The sequence below is a fragment of the Odocoileus virginianus genome, chromosome 10, assembly GCF_023699985.2.
Source record: "Odocoileus virginianus isolate 20LAN1187 ecotype Illinois chromosome 10, Ovbor_1.2, whole genome shotgun sequence".
Taxonomy (NCBI): Eukaryota; Metazoa; Chordata; class Mammalia; order Artiodactyla; family Cervidae; genus Odocoileus; species Odocoileus virginianus.
The window spans coordinates 6,551,081-6,568,468 of record NC_069683.1 but is presented as its reverse complement, the minus strand read 5'-3'; the positions used below and the strand labels follow the sequence as shown (position 1 = coordinate 6,568,468).

General features: G+C 50.3%; 1 protein-coding gene and 1 pseudogene across 4 annotated transcripts in view; both read right to left on the bottom strand.

Annotated features, from left to right (window-relative positions):
* Positions 1-5,578, bottom strand: LOC110126772 (cytochrome b-like; annotated as a pseudogene).
* MYO7A (myosin VIIA) overlaps positions 1-17,388 on the bottom strand; it is a 92,731-nt gene that overhangs the window by 647 nt on the left and 74,696 nt on the right. For 2 of the 4 annotated variants that reach the window (XM_070472953.1, XM_070472954.1), the window contains exons 35-47: positions 17,102-17,292; positions 16,280-16,404; positions 15,442-15,599; positions 14,331-14,484; positions 12,666-12,821; positions 12,027-12,132; positions 10,366-10,479; positions 9,213-9,300; positions 8,926-9,032; positions 8,065-8,250; positions 7,593-7,709; positions 6,583-6,666; positions 5,588-5,707 (exon numbers count right to left, since the gene is read on the bottom strand). In XM_070472953.1, coding sequence (XP_070329054.1) covers positions 5,588-5,707; positions 6,583-6,666; positions 7,593-7,709; positions 8,065-8,250; positions 8,926-9,032; positions 9,213-9,300; positions 10,366-10,479; positions 12,027-12,132; positions 12,666-12,821; positions 14,331-14,484; positions 15,442-15,599; positions 16,280-16,404; positions 17,102-17,292 — 1,706 coding nt within the window. Of the gene's footprint in view, positions 1-5,587; positions 5,708-6,582; positions 6,667-7,592; positions 7,710-8,064; positions 8,251-8,925; positions 9,033-9,207; positions 9,301-10,365; positions 10,480-12,026; positions 12,133-12,665; positions 12,822-14,330; positions 14,485-15,441; positions 15,600-16,279; positions 16,405-17,101; positions 17,293-17,388 lie in introns of those variants that run through there. The other 2 variants (XM_070472955.1, XM_070472956.1) reach the window with 2 other exon arrangements.

Genomic DNA, 17,388 nt, shown 5'->3' with positions numbered 1-17,388 from the left:
AGCAGCAAAAAGATAAGACAGAGCACCGAGGAGGACACAGCCACCCGCTCTTACCCAGAGCACAGCTCCCAGGAAACTGCAGTGGACAGAAACCTGGAAAAGGCAGATCCTGCCCCACTCTGGGCTCAGCCACACAGCTGGAGGTATGGATTCATCCAGCCAGATATCTAGGGTTCTAAGTTGTTGTGATCCCACATTAAGGTGCTAGTTTGTGGGTTGCTCAAATCCCTACTAAGAATAAACATTGGATAAGAGGTTGGAATGTCATACCTCATTGTTTGGATGTGTGAAGAATGGTATTAGGACTAGGATTGAAAAGATTAGGGCTAGTACTTCTAGTTAATTGGGATTAATGAGTTGTTCATAGGATATGCAAGTAGAAAACACCACTCTGGTTTAATGTGTGGTGGTGTATTTAGAGGATTTACCAGGGCATAATTGTTGGGATCTCCTAATAAATCAGGTGAAAATAGGACTAATACTAATTCTAGAACTAGTAAAAAGACACCTAGGATGTCTTTAATTTAGTAAGAATGAAATGGGATTTTACCTATATCAGATGATTTCTGTGGGATTATTAGCTCCTGTTTCGTGAAACATTAGTAGATGGACAGCAGCTACTGCTTCAATGATAAATGGAAGAATGAAGTGGAAAGTGAAGGACTATGTAAGAGTTGCTTTATCTACTGAAAAACTGCCTCAGATCCATTGAGCAAGGTTTATACTGACATATGAGATTGCTGAGAGAAGGTTGGTAATAACTGTTGCCCCCCCCAAAATATTTGTCCTCAGGGTAGTATAAAACCTATAAATGTTGTGGCTATAACTGTAAATAACAGGAAAACTTCAATGTTTTCATGTTTCTAGAAAACTGTAGGATCCATTATATAGACTGCATCCTATAGGGATTAATAGGCAGATTAAGAATATAGAAGCTCTGTTTGCATATATGTGTTGAACAATTCATCTGTAATTTACATCTCAGCAGATATGTGTAACTAAAGAGAAGGAGGTTATCATCTGATATGTAGCGCATTGCTAGAAACAAACCTGTTAAGATTTGTAAAACTAAACAAATACCTTTTAGGAACCAAAATTTCATGATGATGAAATGTTTGATGGAGCTGGAAGATCAGTGAATGCATTGTTAATAATTTTTATTAATGGGCATGATTTTTCAGTGTTGGTCATTAGTGCTCTTGTAGTTGAATAATAATGATTTTTCATGTCAGTGGCCATGGTTAGATTCCATGTAAGAATAACGATAGCATACACTGTATTTTAAGTACTATTTTTGTAATTAGTTTTGTGGGGTTTTTTCTTCAAAACCTTCATGGTGCATTTAAGTTGATTGTAGATGGTAATGTTGGAATTGTGCTTAATTTTCATGGATTTTTGGGGGGATTAATAGTGTTTGGATTTATTTGTTTTGTTGTTCAGTCACCAAGTCATGTCCAACTGCTTGCAACCCTGTGGACTGCAGCATGACAGGCCTCCCTGTCCCTCACCATCTCCTGGAGGTTGCCCAAATTCATGTCCATTGAATAAGTGATGCCATCCAACCATCTCATCATCTGTTTCCCTCTTCTCCTCCTGCCCTCAATCTTTCCCAGAATCAGGGTCTTTTCCAGTCTCTCAGCTGCTTGAATACTTTTTATACAGACTTTTGCCAGCAAAGTGATGTCTTTGCTTTTTAATACACTGTCTAGGTTTGTCACAGCTTTGGATTTATTTAAGGGAGATGTTAGTGGTGTTTGGGTGCCCTGGTGGCTCAGACAGTAAAGAATCCACCTGCAATGCAGGAGACCTGGGTTCAATCCCTGGGTTGGGAAGATCCCCTAGAGGGAGGGGCATGGCAACCAACTCCGGTATTCTTGCCTGGAGAATCCCCATGGGCAGAAGAACCTGGCAGGCTACAGTCCATGGGGTTGCAGAGAGTCAGACAGGACAGAGCAACTAAGCACGGCATTAGTGGTGTGTGGTTACACAACAGCTGTGGCTTCTGAGCAGATCCTGAAGTTTAGATCCCCAATAAGACTGTATTAGGAGCATTTTTTTCAGATTTAATAACAGAGTTTTCAGTGGTATTTTATGTTTTAAAAGATGAGGAAGTGGAGGTTGTGTTTTAACTTTAATGGTTTGGGAGATTGGGTAATTCATGATGCAGGTGATTCTGGGTTTTTTTTAGTGAAGAGGCTATGGGAACTGCAGCACTATATAGCTGTGGTACTTGATTAGTGATTATTACTGGTTGATCATTGCATATTGGTGTTGTGGTTATTATGGAGACTACTTGTGGTAATTAAATAGAATTATGTTTAGGAAGAGGGTGATGAGGAGTGAGGAAATATACCTTGATTAGATCTTTTTGGTCTGATACTAATGTAGAGATTTTTATCTGAATAAGGGAAGTAGTTTTTCGTAAAATATTTTCTAATCAACAGGCTGACTTCTGGTTTGTTGATAGATTTGAGTAGGGTAATAAACAGTGTATAATAATACTTTCCCTCTTAGGGAAAATACCCTAAGAGGTTGGAAACTGAATATATTTGAAGAGTAAACTTTAAATGCTATGTGTTATTATTAATTTCAAGTGCTAAGGTAAAACCTAGAATGGTTATGGCAAGGGAAGTTGGTTTTAGGTAATAAGGTATAGTTATTTGAGGGATTGTTGTTGGAGGGGTATTGTTGAAAATAAAACCAGCTTCTGATTAATAGACATTTGATGAAACTGACTAGGAGATGATTATTTTCATTAATTAAAGTTAGGGTGGGAAAGCGAGGTTGTCCTAGTAGTGCAAAGATGATAAGGCGAGTGCTGTAGACAGCTGTGAGGGATGTGGCAATTAGACTTAGCAGGATCAGGTGCTGGTATTGACGTGTTAGCAGTTTGGATTATCAGATCTTTAAATTCAGCAAGGAAAGGCATTCCTGTCAGTGGTAAAGGCAGTTGTGGTAAAGAGTATTGCTTTAAACAGGCCTCCTATTTTTATGGATATTTTATGGGTTCATTATGGATAATAAGCCCAGAGCATATCAATAATATGACTTTAAAGAAAGCATATGTACAGATATGGAGAAATGCTAGGGAGGGTTGATTAATGCCAGTTGTTACTATTATAGGCCTAGTTGGCTTGAAATGGAAAAAGCAGCAATATTTTTTTTAACATTCTGGGTAAGAGTGCAAATTGCCATAAACAGTTATTGTTTGAATAAATTTATTATTTTATGTTAAAGGATAAAAGTGGATAAGTTAGAAAAGACCTGCTACCACTACTGTGCTTGAGTGGAGCAGGGCTGAGACAGGGGTAGGGCCTTCTGATGCTGCGGGACTGTAGTCCTGGGTGGAGGCCAAGTTGGGCGGATTTTCCAGTTGCAGCTAGTATGAGTCCTAGTAGGGGTAGATTTGAGTGATTTAGTTGGAGAATAGATTTGTTGCAGATCTTATGCATTTAAATTATCAGAAATCATGCTAACAAATCTGGTAGCTCCAATACGGTTATATAGAATTGCTTGTAGAGCAGCTGTATGTGCATCTGCTCATCTGTATCATCACCCAATAAGCAGGAAAGATCATTCCGACCCCCTCACACCCAATGAAAAGCTGTGAAGGTTATTAGCAGTAGCAAGAATTAGTCTTGCGATAAAAGGAGTAAATATTTGAGGAATCCACTGACATTAGGATCTGAGTGTACGTTTCACATTGAGAATTCTCTGGTGGATTGTGTAACAAATAATGCTGCTGGTATGAATATTGTTGAGAAGTAGTCTATTTTGAAGCTGAGTGATAATTTGAGAGTTTGGATAGTGATTCAGTATCAGTTTGAGATAATCATTCATGCAGGCCAAGAGATTATTATTGGGATTATACTAATAATAAAAGTGTATGAGATAATGGATATTGTCACTCTTATTGGTTGATATTTGTTATAATTGGTATTAATATAAATAATGTAACTCATGTGAAAGGAAAATTTATTACTTTTATTTGTAGTTGCACCAATTTTTTGGTTCCTAAGACCAATGGGTAACTACTATCCTTTAAAAGTTTGAAAAAGTCATGTTACATGGTATTTTTACCATAAATGCATGCTAGTCATGTGAAGACATTAGATCAAGAATCAGATATTGCTAAAGCAGTTCTTACATACTTTCTTGGTAAATAAGGCTAAATCTTCTGTCTCTAGATTCACAATCTATTATTTTTTTAAAACTATACTTACAGTACAAGGGGCCTAAAATGACTTGGGGATATAATGATAGAAGTAGAGAGGTAAAATATGAAGTGTTAATGAGGGCATTTTCTTGTGTAAAAGATTATAAGATGTTACTAATGTAATGAGTGTATTTGCCTTGTTATATTATGATGAGTATGTATAGGGAGTATAAGGCAGTAATTACTATATTAATTCCCATTAGAGTAATTGTAATAGTCAATCATGAGAAGGATGCTATTACTACAAATATCCCTCCAAGCAGACTAATGGCTGGGGTAGAGGTAATTTGTCGGACTTGCTAACCATCATCAGATAGCTGTTATTGGGAGGAATGTTTGTAGGCCTCGGGCTAAGGTTATTGTTTGGCTGTGAATTCATTAGTAACGTGAATTTGTTAAGCAGAATCACATGGATGATGCGAAGCCATTGGCAATTATTAGACTGGCAGCTCCTGTGTAACTCCAAGGAGTTTGGATAAGAATAGCTACAATAGCAAGTGCCAGGTGGCTGGTGGAAGAGTATGTGATGAGTGATTTTGACCTGTTTGATGTAAGCAAATTGAACTGGTTATAATTATAGGGATAATATGAAAAAAGGATACACTGTAAAATCTGTTAGTGGATTTAGTGTTGTTACAATTCATAATACACCACAACCTCTGAGTTTTAGCGATATGGCTGTAAGTACTACGGAACCTGCAATGGGGGCTTCTACACATGCTTTGGGTAATCAAAGATGAAGGCCCTAGAGTGGTATTTTTACCATAAATGCGTGCTAGTCATGTGAAGACATTAGATCAAGAATCAGATATTGCTTGAGTGCAGTAGTGAAGTGTCAAGAAATTTAGGGAGCCTGTAACATTTTGGATATAGTTAGAGAGCTCCTACTAAGTGTATAAAATAAAACATAAAGGCCTGCGTTAAGGTGTTCTGTTTGATTACCTCATCAGGTGATGATAAGTATTAGGGCTATTGTTGCCTCAAATAGAATGTAGAGTACGATTAATTCTATAGCAGTAAATGTTATGATTATGGTCACTCTCAGAGGTAGGGATTTCTGAAGGCTGTACCAGCTGAGCTCAGTCCAGGAGGCCTCATTGCTAACAGCTCTGCTGTTGACCTCAGTGGCCAAAGGTTCAATCTCTAAATATTAAAGGCACTGGGACATAGTTACTGAGTGGGTGGTCTGTTTCTCACCTCTAGATTAATAAGCCCATCCCCCAGACCTAATCTGACCTGACCTTAGCCCCAACCTGACCCTTGATCCTGACTGCAGACCAGGCGGCACACTCCTGTTTTTTCCGGGGACTGTGAGGATGGAGAGAAGGCAGGGCTGGGGAGCTCCCCAGGCCTGGAAGGAAGAGCTCTCACCAGTGATGTCTCACAGAGGAGTTTGCTCCCACGCACCAGGTTCCCAATGGTGATGTGGAAGTAGGTGTTGCCGCTGCTCCAGTTGGAGATCTTGGTGAAGGGGTGAGTGGTCAGGATGTCCTGGGGGAGCAGAGGGAATCTGAGGCTGCACATCTGGACCACCTGACCTCACTCCCCTCAGCTCCAGCCCACAGACACCACCCACACAAAGGACCTTGGGCCCTCAGACAAGGCAAGGAGCAAGAGGGTAGAGGCCAGCTGTGCCGTGGAGCTGCTGTGGGAGGCAGGCCTTGGTTGGGACCAGCTAGTGGGACAACCAAGGAAGCCCAGGAGGTTGTCACATGTGTGGGGCTGGAATTGGAGATTTTAAGAGGATGAGGAAACTGAAATGATGAGATGATCCAGTGGAGTTGAAGGAAGGAGACAAGAAGACACAGCCTTGTGGAACACAGTGTACCAGCCGGGTAGAGAAGCAGCCCAGGGAAGTGCCTGAGAGGGAGACCAAGGGAGACGCGAGGAAAACCAGGTAAGTGGGCCCATGGATCCAAGCGGAAGATGGTGGTCTTTGCCCCCTTCGCCAGCAGCCCCAGTTGTGCTCTCCTGTGTCAGTGGTAGGACCTGCTCAGCCCACACATCTGAGCATCAGTTACCCCAGCACAGCCTGCCACCTGACCAATTGTGGGCAGAGAGCATTCTGGAGAGGGGAAGGGGCTGGTAGTGTCTGATGTTGCTGAAAGACCAAGTAGTAAAGAGTGGCATGGATTTCATAGTGAGGACTTCATTAGTAACTCAGAGAGCAGTTTTGATGGAGAGATGAGAGGTAAGGAAGTAGACACAGCAAACATGGACAGCCTCTCAAGACATGTGGCCAGGAGGGTAGATGAAGTGAGGATATTGGTAGCTGACAGAGTGTCTTGAAGTTTGGTTCTGGTGTCCTTTATTAGAAGTACAGACAGAAAAGCCCCCCTTACCTGCTCTTCCCTGTCACTGCTCACCTTGGTTCTGGGATCAATGAGGCTGACCCCATACTTGTTGATGGCAATTAAGAGGATCTCAGGAAAGTTTGGCTCTGTAGTTTGCTAGTTAAAAAAAAAAAAAAAAACATCAGATGGGGAACCCAGAGCAGGAAATGTTTTGTACATCTGGGGAGAAATAAAGCTGCCCCAAGTTGGGCTTAAGTCTGCCTCTCCAGCCACAACCTCAAGTTTCTGCCTCTTCTGGGTCCTCAATGCTACCCTGAATCCTTTCATGGGTCCCCAGCAACCGGCAAGAGTTTCATCCCTTCTGTCCTCTTCTCTACGAGTCCCTCTATCTCAGCTCTAAAGTCTCTCTTCTTTAAAAAGATCTCCTTGAACCCTATACTTGCCTCCAGATGTACTTGCCTACCTCTCCTTGCACAGCCCTCTCTTCTCCATTCTCCTGCCTCTGGTCCCATCAACCCTGTTCAAAACCCACGAAGGCTGGGCACCATCTCCAGGAGGAAGCCTACCTGCCTCTCACCACAGTCTGCTCGCCTCACACCTCATGCCCATCCACACTCACCCACTTGCACTTCCTGCCCATGCCTGAGCTCTCACACTTCTGGGTCTTTGCTTAGGCCAGACTGTCTGCCAGGAACACTGCCCCCAGGGTCTCCCTGGAGAGCTCAGGTGTTGCCTCTCCCAGGAAGCCTTCTCAGCCTTCATAGTCTGGTTGGGCCTCCCAGACTCTGCCACCTCCATGAGGGCTCCCCACTGTCACAGAGCACAGATCATCCTCTATTACTCTGACCTTTGTACACATCTGCCTCCCCTGCCAGGCTAGGGGCTGGCCGCTCAGTGTCCTAGGACTGAGCCCAGGGCCCAGTACTTAGCTGAGACACCTAGCTGGGACAAAGCTGAGAGTCATTTCCTCCTTTCAGTGCCAGGCAGGTGGCAGAGACCACTGTAGTCTCCGCAAGTCATGGGGAGGAGTCCTGGTAACGTGGTTCCCCTCCCCCTCTCAGAAGCACCCACCCACAGCGTACCTTCACCTCAAAGAAGGCTGAGCCGAAGGTGGGCCACTTGAAGATGAGCTTCAGGAAGGCCAGCTTGGCCTCCTCCTTGGACTTCCCTGCGTGCTTGTTGAAATAGGCGACGATGGACTGCAGAGGGAGGGTGGGTCAGAGTCCTCTCCCCCGCCAGTCCTGCCCCCTCTGCACTGTCAGCAGCTGTCATGAGCCATGGAGGGCCAGGCAGTCTCCCACTAATACCAGTTAATGGACTCCTGACAGCCCTTCCCTCCCCAAAGCAAGCAGGTCAAACACTATCGAGGAAAACCAGGTCACCTTAGTAACCAGGACCAGACAAATTGCTGCGAAGTGACCAGCTGAATTTACAGGGGTCACAAGAGATACTTCCCTGGCTGCTGTCCAGCACCTGCCCCTTGACCCTGGGGTGTCCAGAGACCCATTTGAGGGGGCGGGGGGGGCTGTTCCCACCGTCTCCCTCTGTGCTCACCCGCTTCCAGTCGTCAGGTGAGACCTGCCGGATGAGGTCCTGGGGCACCAGCTCCCGGAGCAGCTTGGGGATACTGGGGAAGTAGGACTTGTCCTCCTCGAACTTGACCCTATAGATGAGCGCCCCCAGCTGCAGCACCTCTTCCCGCGTGCACTTGTGGTAGCCTCGGAGATACTTGGGCAACTCCTGCCAGAGACAGAGAAGGTCACAGGCGTGGAGGCACCTGAAGGAAGCAGGCTTCTCCCCTTAAACACCCCACACCATGAGGCTGGGTCCACCTGCTCCCCAATGAGGGAAGGCACAGGACAGGGAAACAGCCTTAGGCCACACAGATGCAGTGCTTTACAGTTTTAAATCAGAGCCAGGGGTGAATATTATCTCATTTACCCTCATAACAGTCCAGTGAGGCAAGCAGCTCCATTTCAAAGATGAAGAAACTCAGAGGGACCAGCTGGGGTGCCTGAGACTGTTCCATAACTCTGGCCCCCGCACCAGGCCTATCCTTCCTTGGGAAAAAGCCTCTCTGGCTAGCTGCCTCCCACTGTGTTCCCTTGAGACCCACTGGCTTCCTCAGCAGCACCAGCCCCTTCCCCACCTTGAACTTTCAGACCCAGAACCACAGTAGCTGAAGATGAGCTGACCAAAAGCAAAGATGAAGCCTCTAGCGCTGCCCACAGGCTCCTGGAAACTTAACAACTGTCTTATCCACTCTCTGAAGAGTAGGGAACTGGGATGGCCTGAAGACACGCCGCAGAGCAGGAACTACCCACCCACTTTCGGTCTGCCGAGCAGGTCTCTGCTTTCACAGTCAGCACCCACGGCGGCAGCTCAAGCACAGCCCGGAGCCACTCGGCAGCTCACCTGGTAATAGTGGAAGATGGAGTCGGCCATGGGGTCCTTCCCAGGCACCGTGGTGGTCCACAGCTTCTTCATGAAGAACACTTGGTAGGTCAGCGAGGGCACGACTCCTGTGGCAGAGGGCAGGCGGTCACCCAGAGGATGCCAGCACAGAGGGCTGTCCAGCCCAGCACCAGCCCCGGAGGAAGCCCCAGCTCGGGGCCCCACCCACATGGGCCTCAGGAATGGCCCTCAGCCAGCACCTGCCAGCCCCAGACCTCAGACGATCCCAGGACTCAGCCTCACGTTACCATCCCTGACAGGCCGGGCCTTCTTTATCCAGTCCGTCAGGTGTCGTACAAAGTCGAAGAAGAAGTCGTTCTCGGGGACGCTGATGACCTAGGGACACGTCCACTCATTTTAACTTGAGAAAAACTGAATTCTCTGACTTTCCCACCCAAGGCCTCCACGGCAACCCCTTCTCCAGAAAGATTCCTGCTTGCAGCCAGGGTGGGTGTCTGTGGATCAGCCCCATCTTGCCCCAGTTTTGCCAGCTGAGTGTCTGGCTAGTGACAGTGACTCCACTCATTCAGCAAAGAGTCACTGATCACTGCCCTAGGACCCTGGGGGGAAGAGGCTGAGGTGGGGGCCCAGTCTCTGGTTTGGACATTCTCTGGCATCCGTTTCCTGAGCCACCCACAGACTCTAAGCCCCTCCCGCCCAGGTCCAGGACCTCACTGGATCACTTTGGGTCACAGTGTCTGGTACAGGGTCAGACCAGTGAGGAGACAGTCATGAATGCACACAGAACTGTGGCTGAGCAACAGAAGGGAGCACCTGACCTGTGCAAGGGTCAGGGAAGCCCCCCAAAGGAAGGGCTTTAGAGCTGGACCTTTGTCCCCCCATATTTATGTCCATGGGGGTCAATGAGGGGCGGAGGCAGGGCCCTGCACTTCAGAGCCAGACCCACCTGGTGCTGAGTCCCTGCTCTGTGATCTGGGAGAAGTTACTTAACCTTTCTGAGCCCAGGGACTTGTGATCTACTAGTGAGGATAATCACCCTCTCTCTTCAAGGGCTTTTTCAGAGGCAAACCAACAGCCTGGCAGCTGAGGGACCAGTCAAATCAAATCTGGAAAGTCCATGTGTGTGGGGCAGAGTGAGGAGCCTAGTGTGTCCAGAACACAGAGTGCCATGTGGCCCCCAAGAGATCTGTAGCCAGCCTGTGCCATGGCTCAGAGGAGAGAGAGATCGGGACAGCGGCTCCATGGAAGGGGGCGCTGCAGGGATGTAAGGAGGAGGCCGAATCAGAGGCCGTGTGCAGGAGTGCCTCTTCCTCCCTCGCCCCATCCTTCCTTCTGTCTCCCTACCCCCGCTGTCCCATACGCTCCCAGAGGCCCAGCAAAGTTCTCAGTAGACACCCCAACAGCAGGTAGATTAGCATCCAGTGGCCACCCATGACCCACCTTATCTGCAATTTTGACAAAGAGGCTGAATCCCTCGGAGGACTTGAGGAGCAGCCGGGCGGCGATGTTCTGGCAGAAGTCCTTGGCCTTGGTGCTGGACTCCACCTCGAAGGCCTGGTGCAGAGAGGCACTTGCTTGGCTCTGGCAGGGCCTCCTGCACCCCTAATGGCTGGGCCTCAGATAGAGCCCCTTCCCATTCAAGACAGCCTCCTTCTGAGGGGGCTTCCACAGAGCTCAGCACAATGCTTAAGTGTACAAACTACTGTGTATAAGATAAACAAGCTACAAGGATATACTGTACAACACAGGGAATATAGCCAATATTTTATAATAACTATAAGTGGAATACAACCTTGAAAAAACTGATTCATGGGCTCCTCTGGTGGCTCAATGGTAAAGAATCTGCCTGCCAATGGAGGAGGCATGGGTTCAAACCCTGATCCGGGAAGATCCCACATGCCTCGGAGCAACAAAGCCTGTGAGCCACAACTACTGAGCCTGTGCTAGAGCCCAGGAGCCACAACTGCTGAAGGCTGAGTCCCGAGAGCCTGTGCTCTGCACCAGGAGAAACCACCACGGTGACAAGCCTCTGCGCCGCAACAAAGAGCAACCCCCTCTCACCGCAACTAGAGAAACGTCTGCGCAGCAACGAAGACAGAGCACAGCCAAAAAAATAAATACAATTAGTTTTAAAATGGTGAATCACTGTGTTGTACAGCTGACACTCATAATATTGTACATGAGCTATACTCCCATTAAAAATAAATTTTAAAAAAAGAGAAAGCAACTCCTGTCTGGATCTTCCCAGTTGGTGCCCTTCCCACCCCTCCAAGCAGTTCCAAGCCTTGGCCTCCAGGGTCCTGGGTGTGGCTGTACAAGCATGAGTGATGGTGGAGGCCAAGGAAGCGCAGGAGAGACGGGGGCTGTGGAAGAAAAGAGACCGAAGGAGGGAGAAAACAAACTCCAGAAAGGTGAGGCGTCACGAGCGGGGAAGCCGCCCCAACAGGCTGAGAGGGATAGGAGAGTCCGGGGAAGTTTAGAAGAAGGAGAGCGGTTTGGGGGTCACAGGGGTTGTGGGGGGGGGATGTTCCATGTAAGCCTCCACTGGGGACAGGAGAGGATTTTAGGAAGATTTTCTGGCCTTGTGTCTAGAATCCTATAATAGTATTTCTGTGTCTCTAGTTTCTAGACAAGTTTTTAAGCTGCTTTTCAAACCAAAAGTTTCAATGTTGGTCTTGTTTATCTGAATGAGATGCTGTGCTGGGATGGGGAAGGGGGTATAGATCAGAAGTCAGCCTGACCAAACAGGTGTGACAAGAAGACAAATAAAACCTCTGCCCAGGGAACCAAGGTAGAGGGCACTCACAGGTCAAGTGACAAGGAGGGAAGGGGTCTGCAGGAGAGTGGACTTAGGACAACAGGGGCGGTCTGGGGCTGTGGAGCAGGCAGGCCTGTGCCCAGGAACAGAATGGGAGGCTCCTCAGAGAAAGGGAGGTATGACCTTGTCAAGGAAGCTAATCCAATTAGTGAGAGGCTAGACCAGGAACCCAAGGGCTCCTGACTGGAGGAGTCTATGGCCCCAACTCCACTGAAGGGCAGGAGATGGGGGCAAAGATGGGGGCGATGGGGGAGAGGCATCAGGGCTGCCCCATGTCCCTTACCTCGTCAGTGTCATCAGGAAAGTAGACCTTGTGGAAAATCTGGGTGGTTTTGTGCTGGATGGCTTCCACCTCCACCAGGTGTGGGGGGTACTTTCGGGACCCATTTCTGAAAACCAAGCAAGGGGGAGAGGGGCCAAGTCAGGAGGCAGCCATGGGAAGCAGAGAACAGGGGGAACTTCAGAGTCAGGCAAAGCCCAGTCCTAATCCCTGTCCACCACTTCCTACCAGGCGATAGTCACAAACTCAAGCCTTTTGTTCCTCATCTGTAAAACGAGATGATGATGGTACCCACCAATAGGTATGTGGAGGGGAACGAATGAAGCAAAGGATGCAAGTGAGCTCTGCAGAGTATAGAGTGCAACCCAGGTGTCTGCCTCCCCAGCAGACTTGACGGTTTTAGAAAATAGCTTTCTGAGCAACCAGACTCTCAAACTGTCTGGAATGGGTACTAGGCACGGCAACCTTTGTCTGCTGGGCAGCTCTGGGACCCCAAAGATGGGTCCCAACCGCTGATACTGAGGTCATCAGCATCACCAAAGGACTCGTTTCTCAAGCCCATGTGGCTGGAAGCCCATCCCAGTGCCCACACTGTGCCCGCTGCGCCCCCCCCCCCCAACCATCCCTTGCAGACGGCCGTACCTCAGGGCTTTCTGGAGTCGCTGCAAGCAGTCGATGGCGAGTGGGCAGTGCTTGCGGGACTGCAGGAAGCGCTGCACGTGGGGCAGGAGGATGTTGCTGGGTGGGAAGAGCCCTGTGCACAACCAGAGCAGCTCCCAGCCCCGCTCCTCACTGTACCTGCGGGAAGAGGCGTGTCCAGCAGGGCTCCTCACCAGGGCAGCACATGCCTGCCCTCACCCCCACCCCTCTCTGAGACCAACATGTACCCACCCACCCGACAGTCAGATCCAAATCGTGCTCCTCAACCTGCCCCAGGCCACACACTTACTCGTCACTTGGAGGTAAAGTGTTTGTGCCAAAATGAAAATCAGTATGTCACCAAGCACTCTGGTTCAGTTAAGATTTCTTTTTTCTTTTTTTTAGTAAGACTTTCCTACGATGGAAGCAGTATGTGGTTTATTCTGGCAGGAGATTTTTAACTCATCTGTTACTTGAAGCAAGAGACACAGTTTTGATCCCTGGGTCAGGAAGATCCCTTGGAGGAAGAAAATGGCAACCCACTCCAGTATTCTTACCTGGAGAATCCCATAGACAGAGGAGCCTGGCAGATTATGGTTCAGGGGGTCACAAAGAGTCAGACACAACTGAGCACAATGAGCATGATTACTTGAGTAGCACTGAGTTAGACCAGCCCCAGGGCTCCCTCATGCACTCCCCTGAGCTCCTTCAGCCTGGAAAGAGGGAAGCTTGGAGGGCTTCCAGAAGGAGGTGGCATCTGCTCTAGGCTTTGAAAAGTGAAGTAACTGAGTCGTGTCCGACTCTTTGTGACCCCATGGACTGTAGCCTACCAGACTCCTCCAGCCATAGAATTTTCCAGGCAAGAATTCTGGAGTGGGTTGCCATTTCCTTTTCCAGGGGATCTTCCTGACCCAGGGATTGAACCCCGGTCTCCCACATTGCAGGCAGACACTACCTTCTGAGACACCAGGGAAGGATGAGGCTTTGAAGGATGAGGCAAATTCTAATATGCAGAGGATGTGAAAGGTTTTCCTGGCAATGGGCACAGCATGTACAAAAGTGTAGCTTTGTGAAAAGATCTCACACGTGGTCTAATGGTGGATTTGTGTAAGAGATGGAGTGAGTGACAAGGCTGGGGAGGGAGTTGGGAGCCTGGGAATTAGGGGAGAGGGTGGGGCTTGTCTCTGGCTCTGAGATGAGCATGTGCGTGACTTCCCCCTCCTGCCACTGTCTGACACCCTCTGGGGTCCGACACCCCCAGCCCATGAGAATTTTTAGCCAGAGCTTCTGACAGACAGTCTGCTCAGCCTGAGTGAGGGATGGGACAACTGCTCAGGAGATGCACATGCAGACAGACAGCAACATCTGGGCTGGAGGCAGGTATCTAAAGGAGGGTGTCCAGGCAGAGGGAAGCGGGAAATGAGGAGCTGGGACTGTTCAACTTGAGGGAAGACAGGCTCCAAAGGTACAGCCACCACCTTTGGTTCTTGACCCTCCTCCATGGACCTTGAGGAAGAGCCCCGAGGACACGTTCCTGCTCCAAGTGAAGGAGGATGGCTCCCAGGCGGAGCCGCCACTGCCTCAACAGGGAGTGAGCTCCCCGTCTTACCTTCAGCTGTTATCTCCAGGGTGGGGGCCTGCCTGCACCCTCCCACCACCCTGGCTAACCTGATGTGGTTGTCGGTCAGCTGCTTCAGGATCTGCACATACACCTCGTCCTTGAGGGGCTCAGCCTTCAGGGCTCCCTCGAAGATCTGGTCGGTGAGCTCATTGACGGAGCGCATCCTCTTGGATGGGTAGTCACCCATGTACTTGAGCACAGGTGGGGAGCCGTCAAGGAAGGCCGTGGCCAATCACGGAGCACTAGCCCAGGAGGCAGGCAGCCTCCTCCTCCTCTCCACCAGCGTCTGCCCCCCCCTGACCCTGTGGCCCTGGCCTCAGGCTGCTCACCCAGGAAATGGGCATAGTGTGCCCACACTGTTCTCCATGCCCGCTGCCCACCCTCTCTCCCCAGCTCCTCTGGCCACTCCTCATTGGCCATCCTGCTCCAGGCCCCAACCTCAGAACAAGAATCCTTACAGCACCCAGAATCAACTTTCCAAATCACAAATCTAACTGTACCACTCCCCTTGGCCACAGGACACAGTCCAAGCTTCTTAACAGGCCTGGGGAACCTTTCATCCATCAGCCCAGATCTTTGAATTCCCTTCTGGAACTCTACGCTCTAGCTGTGCTGAGTTAATCTGTGTCCTTGAAACAGCCAAGCTCTGTTTTGCCTCAGGGCCTTTATGCATGCTTCTCCCTCTGTCAGGAACATTCTTCACCCATCTCCCCTTGGATGGGCCCAGGTGGGTCTCCAGCCTAGATGTCATTTCCTCCAGGAAGCCCTCCCTGCTGTCCAAGGCCAGGTCGGGCCACTGTGCTGTCGGGCCCCATCACAGCACTGACCCTGACCAGCATGTCTCCTCTCTCAATTACAGGCACCATGAGGCCAGAGTCTGCTCACCCCTGTGCCTCCATGCCTGGCCCAGCACACGGCACAGTTTAAATCTGTCACCCAATGACAGGGTGTGAGGGGGCAGCCCCCGGCACCCTGGTAAGGGAGCCACCCCGTCAGCATCCCCCCATGTCTGCCCAGGCCCCAGCAGGGCCCCTCGGAAGAAAGTAGGTGATGAAAACCCTAGAGGCCCGGCCTGGTCCCACCCTCCCCTGGGGGACCCCTCCCGGTGGCCCCTGCCTGCCCTCCACGTCACCCCCCGCCCACTGTGGGTGCGGATATCAATGAAGGCCATGCAGGCCTCCTGCGAGAGCTCCTCGCTGCCCAGGATCTTCTTGAGCAGCGCCTGCTTGAGCGGCTCCCGCGTGTGGTTCCACAGCCGGTCCTTGCCGCGGGCCTTGGACACCATGACGCGGCTCAGCGTGTGCTTGGGCGGGGGCCTGTGGAGCACACCCAGTAGGCACTGATGGCCAGGCTGTAACTCCAGCTCCATCCTGCCCCGTGCAGGAGGCTGAGCATAGGGAACTGGCCCTGTGCTTCCCCACTGTCCCCTGTGACCTGGGGTGAGTCACCAGCTCTGCCCAGGCCTTAATTTCTCAGCTGACAAATGCAGATACTAACAAGGCTGGCTGAGCCCTGGCCAGCCCTGCCTGCCTACCCAGCCTGCTCACCCTGGCTGCCCTCTGCTCGGGCTATGGCATGCGTTGCCCTGGCACTCCTCCACCCAGCAGCCCAGACACCACTTCCCCCAGGAAGCCTCCTCTCCATCTCCACCCCACCCAGCATCTCCATCACAATACCGGGCACACAAAACAGCAGCTGCCTGGTTTCATGCCTGCCTCCCCACCAGGACTATGAGTCCATGAGGCAAGAACAGGCTCGCGAGCTGAGTGCCCAGGACTCCACCTCTTAGAGCAGCACAGTCACAGGATCTTAAATGAAGGCAGGATAAGATGACATGACATGAGAAGGGTCACTTCGATAGCCTGAAACTGCCCTCTGGCTCCTTCTGACCCGGGCCCTTCTCACAGGTAGGGGCACCACAAAGTGACCCCACGACGCAGATCAGAGAGTAGCAGAAGCCTGTAGTTCCCGGTCCTGTCTCCCCTTCCCCCATCACCTGAAGTAGTCGTAGGAAAACTCCTCCAGCGTGTAGGGCTTGGCGCGCACCTCGGGCTCTGCCGTTCGCAGCTGCAGGAGTCGGATAACGTCCTGCCTCTGGTCAGGGGTCATGGTGACCAGGGCCTAGAGACCAAGAGATGGGAGCTGAAGTCAGCTCTCCAACTGGGGGCCCTGGATCAACATGGTAAAGCCCAGAGCCTTCTTGACTGGGGCTGGGGAAGACGGCCTTCATGGGGGTGGGCCCTGGGCCTGTCTGACCCTAGAGCCCCTTTCCTTCTGGGGAATCTCTGATGTTACCACTGCCTCCATCATGCTGGGCTTAAGACCCTTCCCTCAGTGCCCTGTCTGAAGGAGGGGGGTCATCAGAAAGCCTGGACAAGGCCATGGATGCAATGTGAGAAGTAGCTCAGGAACTGCCTGGAAAGCTGGGTTCCAAGTCCTCAGTGTTGGCTGGGGGGATGGGAGGGGGGATTCCAGAGGAACCAGGGCCTGCTTTCCCAGCTCTGACCTCACTGCCTTTTTAGCTAGTGCAAGCCCCATCCCCATTCTCCTATCCCCTAGGCCACTCTCCTCTGATCCCCCAGCCCAGGCAGGTCTTTATCTGAAGCAGTTTCTAGGCTCCTCTCCACCTGGTACCAGTTTAATAGTTGCCCCAACTTTTAAGTCTGTGGTCCCATGAGACCCCCGGATCATCTTCATAGAAGCTGCACAGCATGAATCTACGGTAACCCCCCCACTCTTATTTTATGATGTGGGAATAAGACAAGGAGGGGCCAGAGGAGCCTCCCATCCATCTACCACCCCCAGCCAGGCCACATACCACAATCTCCCTCGGTGGCATAGTGACAGTAGGCATGACATAAATGCAGTCAGTGGGGAAGTCCCCACGCTGCTTGGTCCTCTCGTTGATGCCGCTGGCCCAGCCCGAGTTCATCACCTGTTCGCCCGTGTCGTGGTCCAGGATGAGGAGGTCCCCCTTGGCGAAGCTGAGGAAGCCAGACTCCTCGCCGGCTGGAAGGCAGAGATGGGCGGGGCCGCACAAGTGTCGAGGGAGGGGCAGAGAGGTCAGAGATGGGTTGGAACACCTTTATTTGGGCTGATGATCTA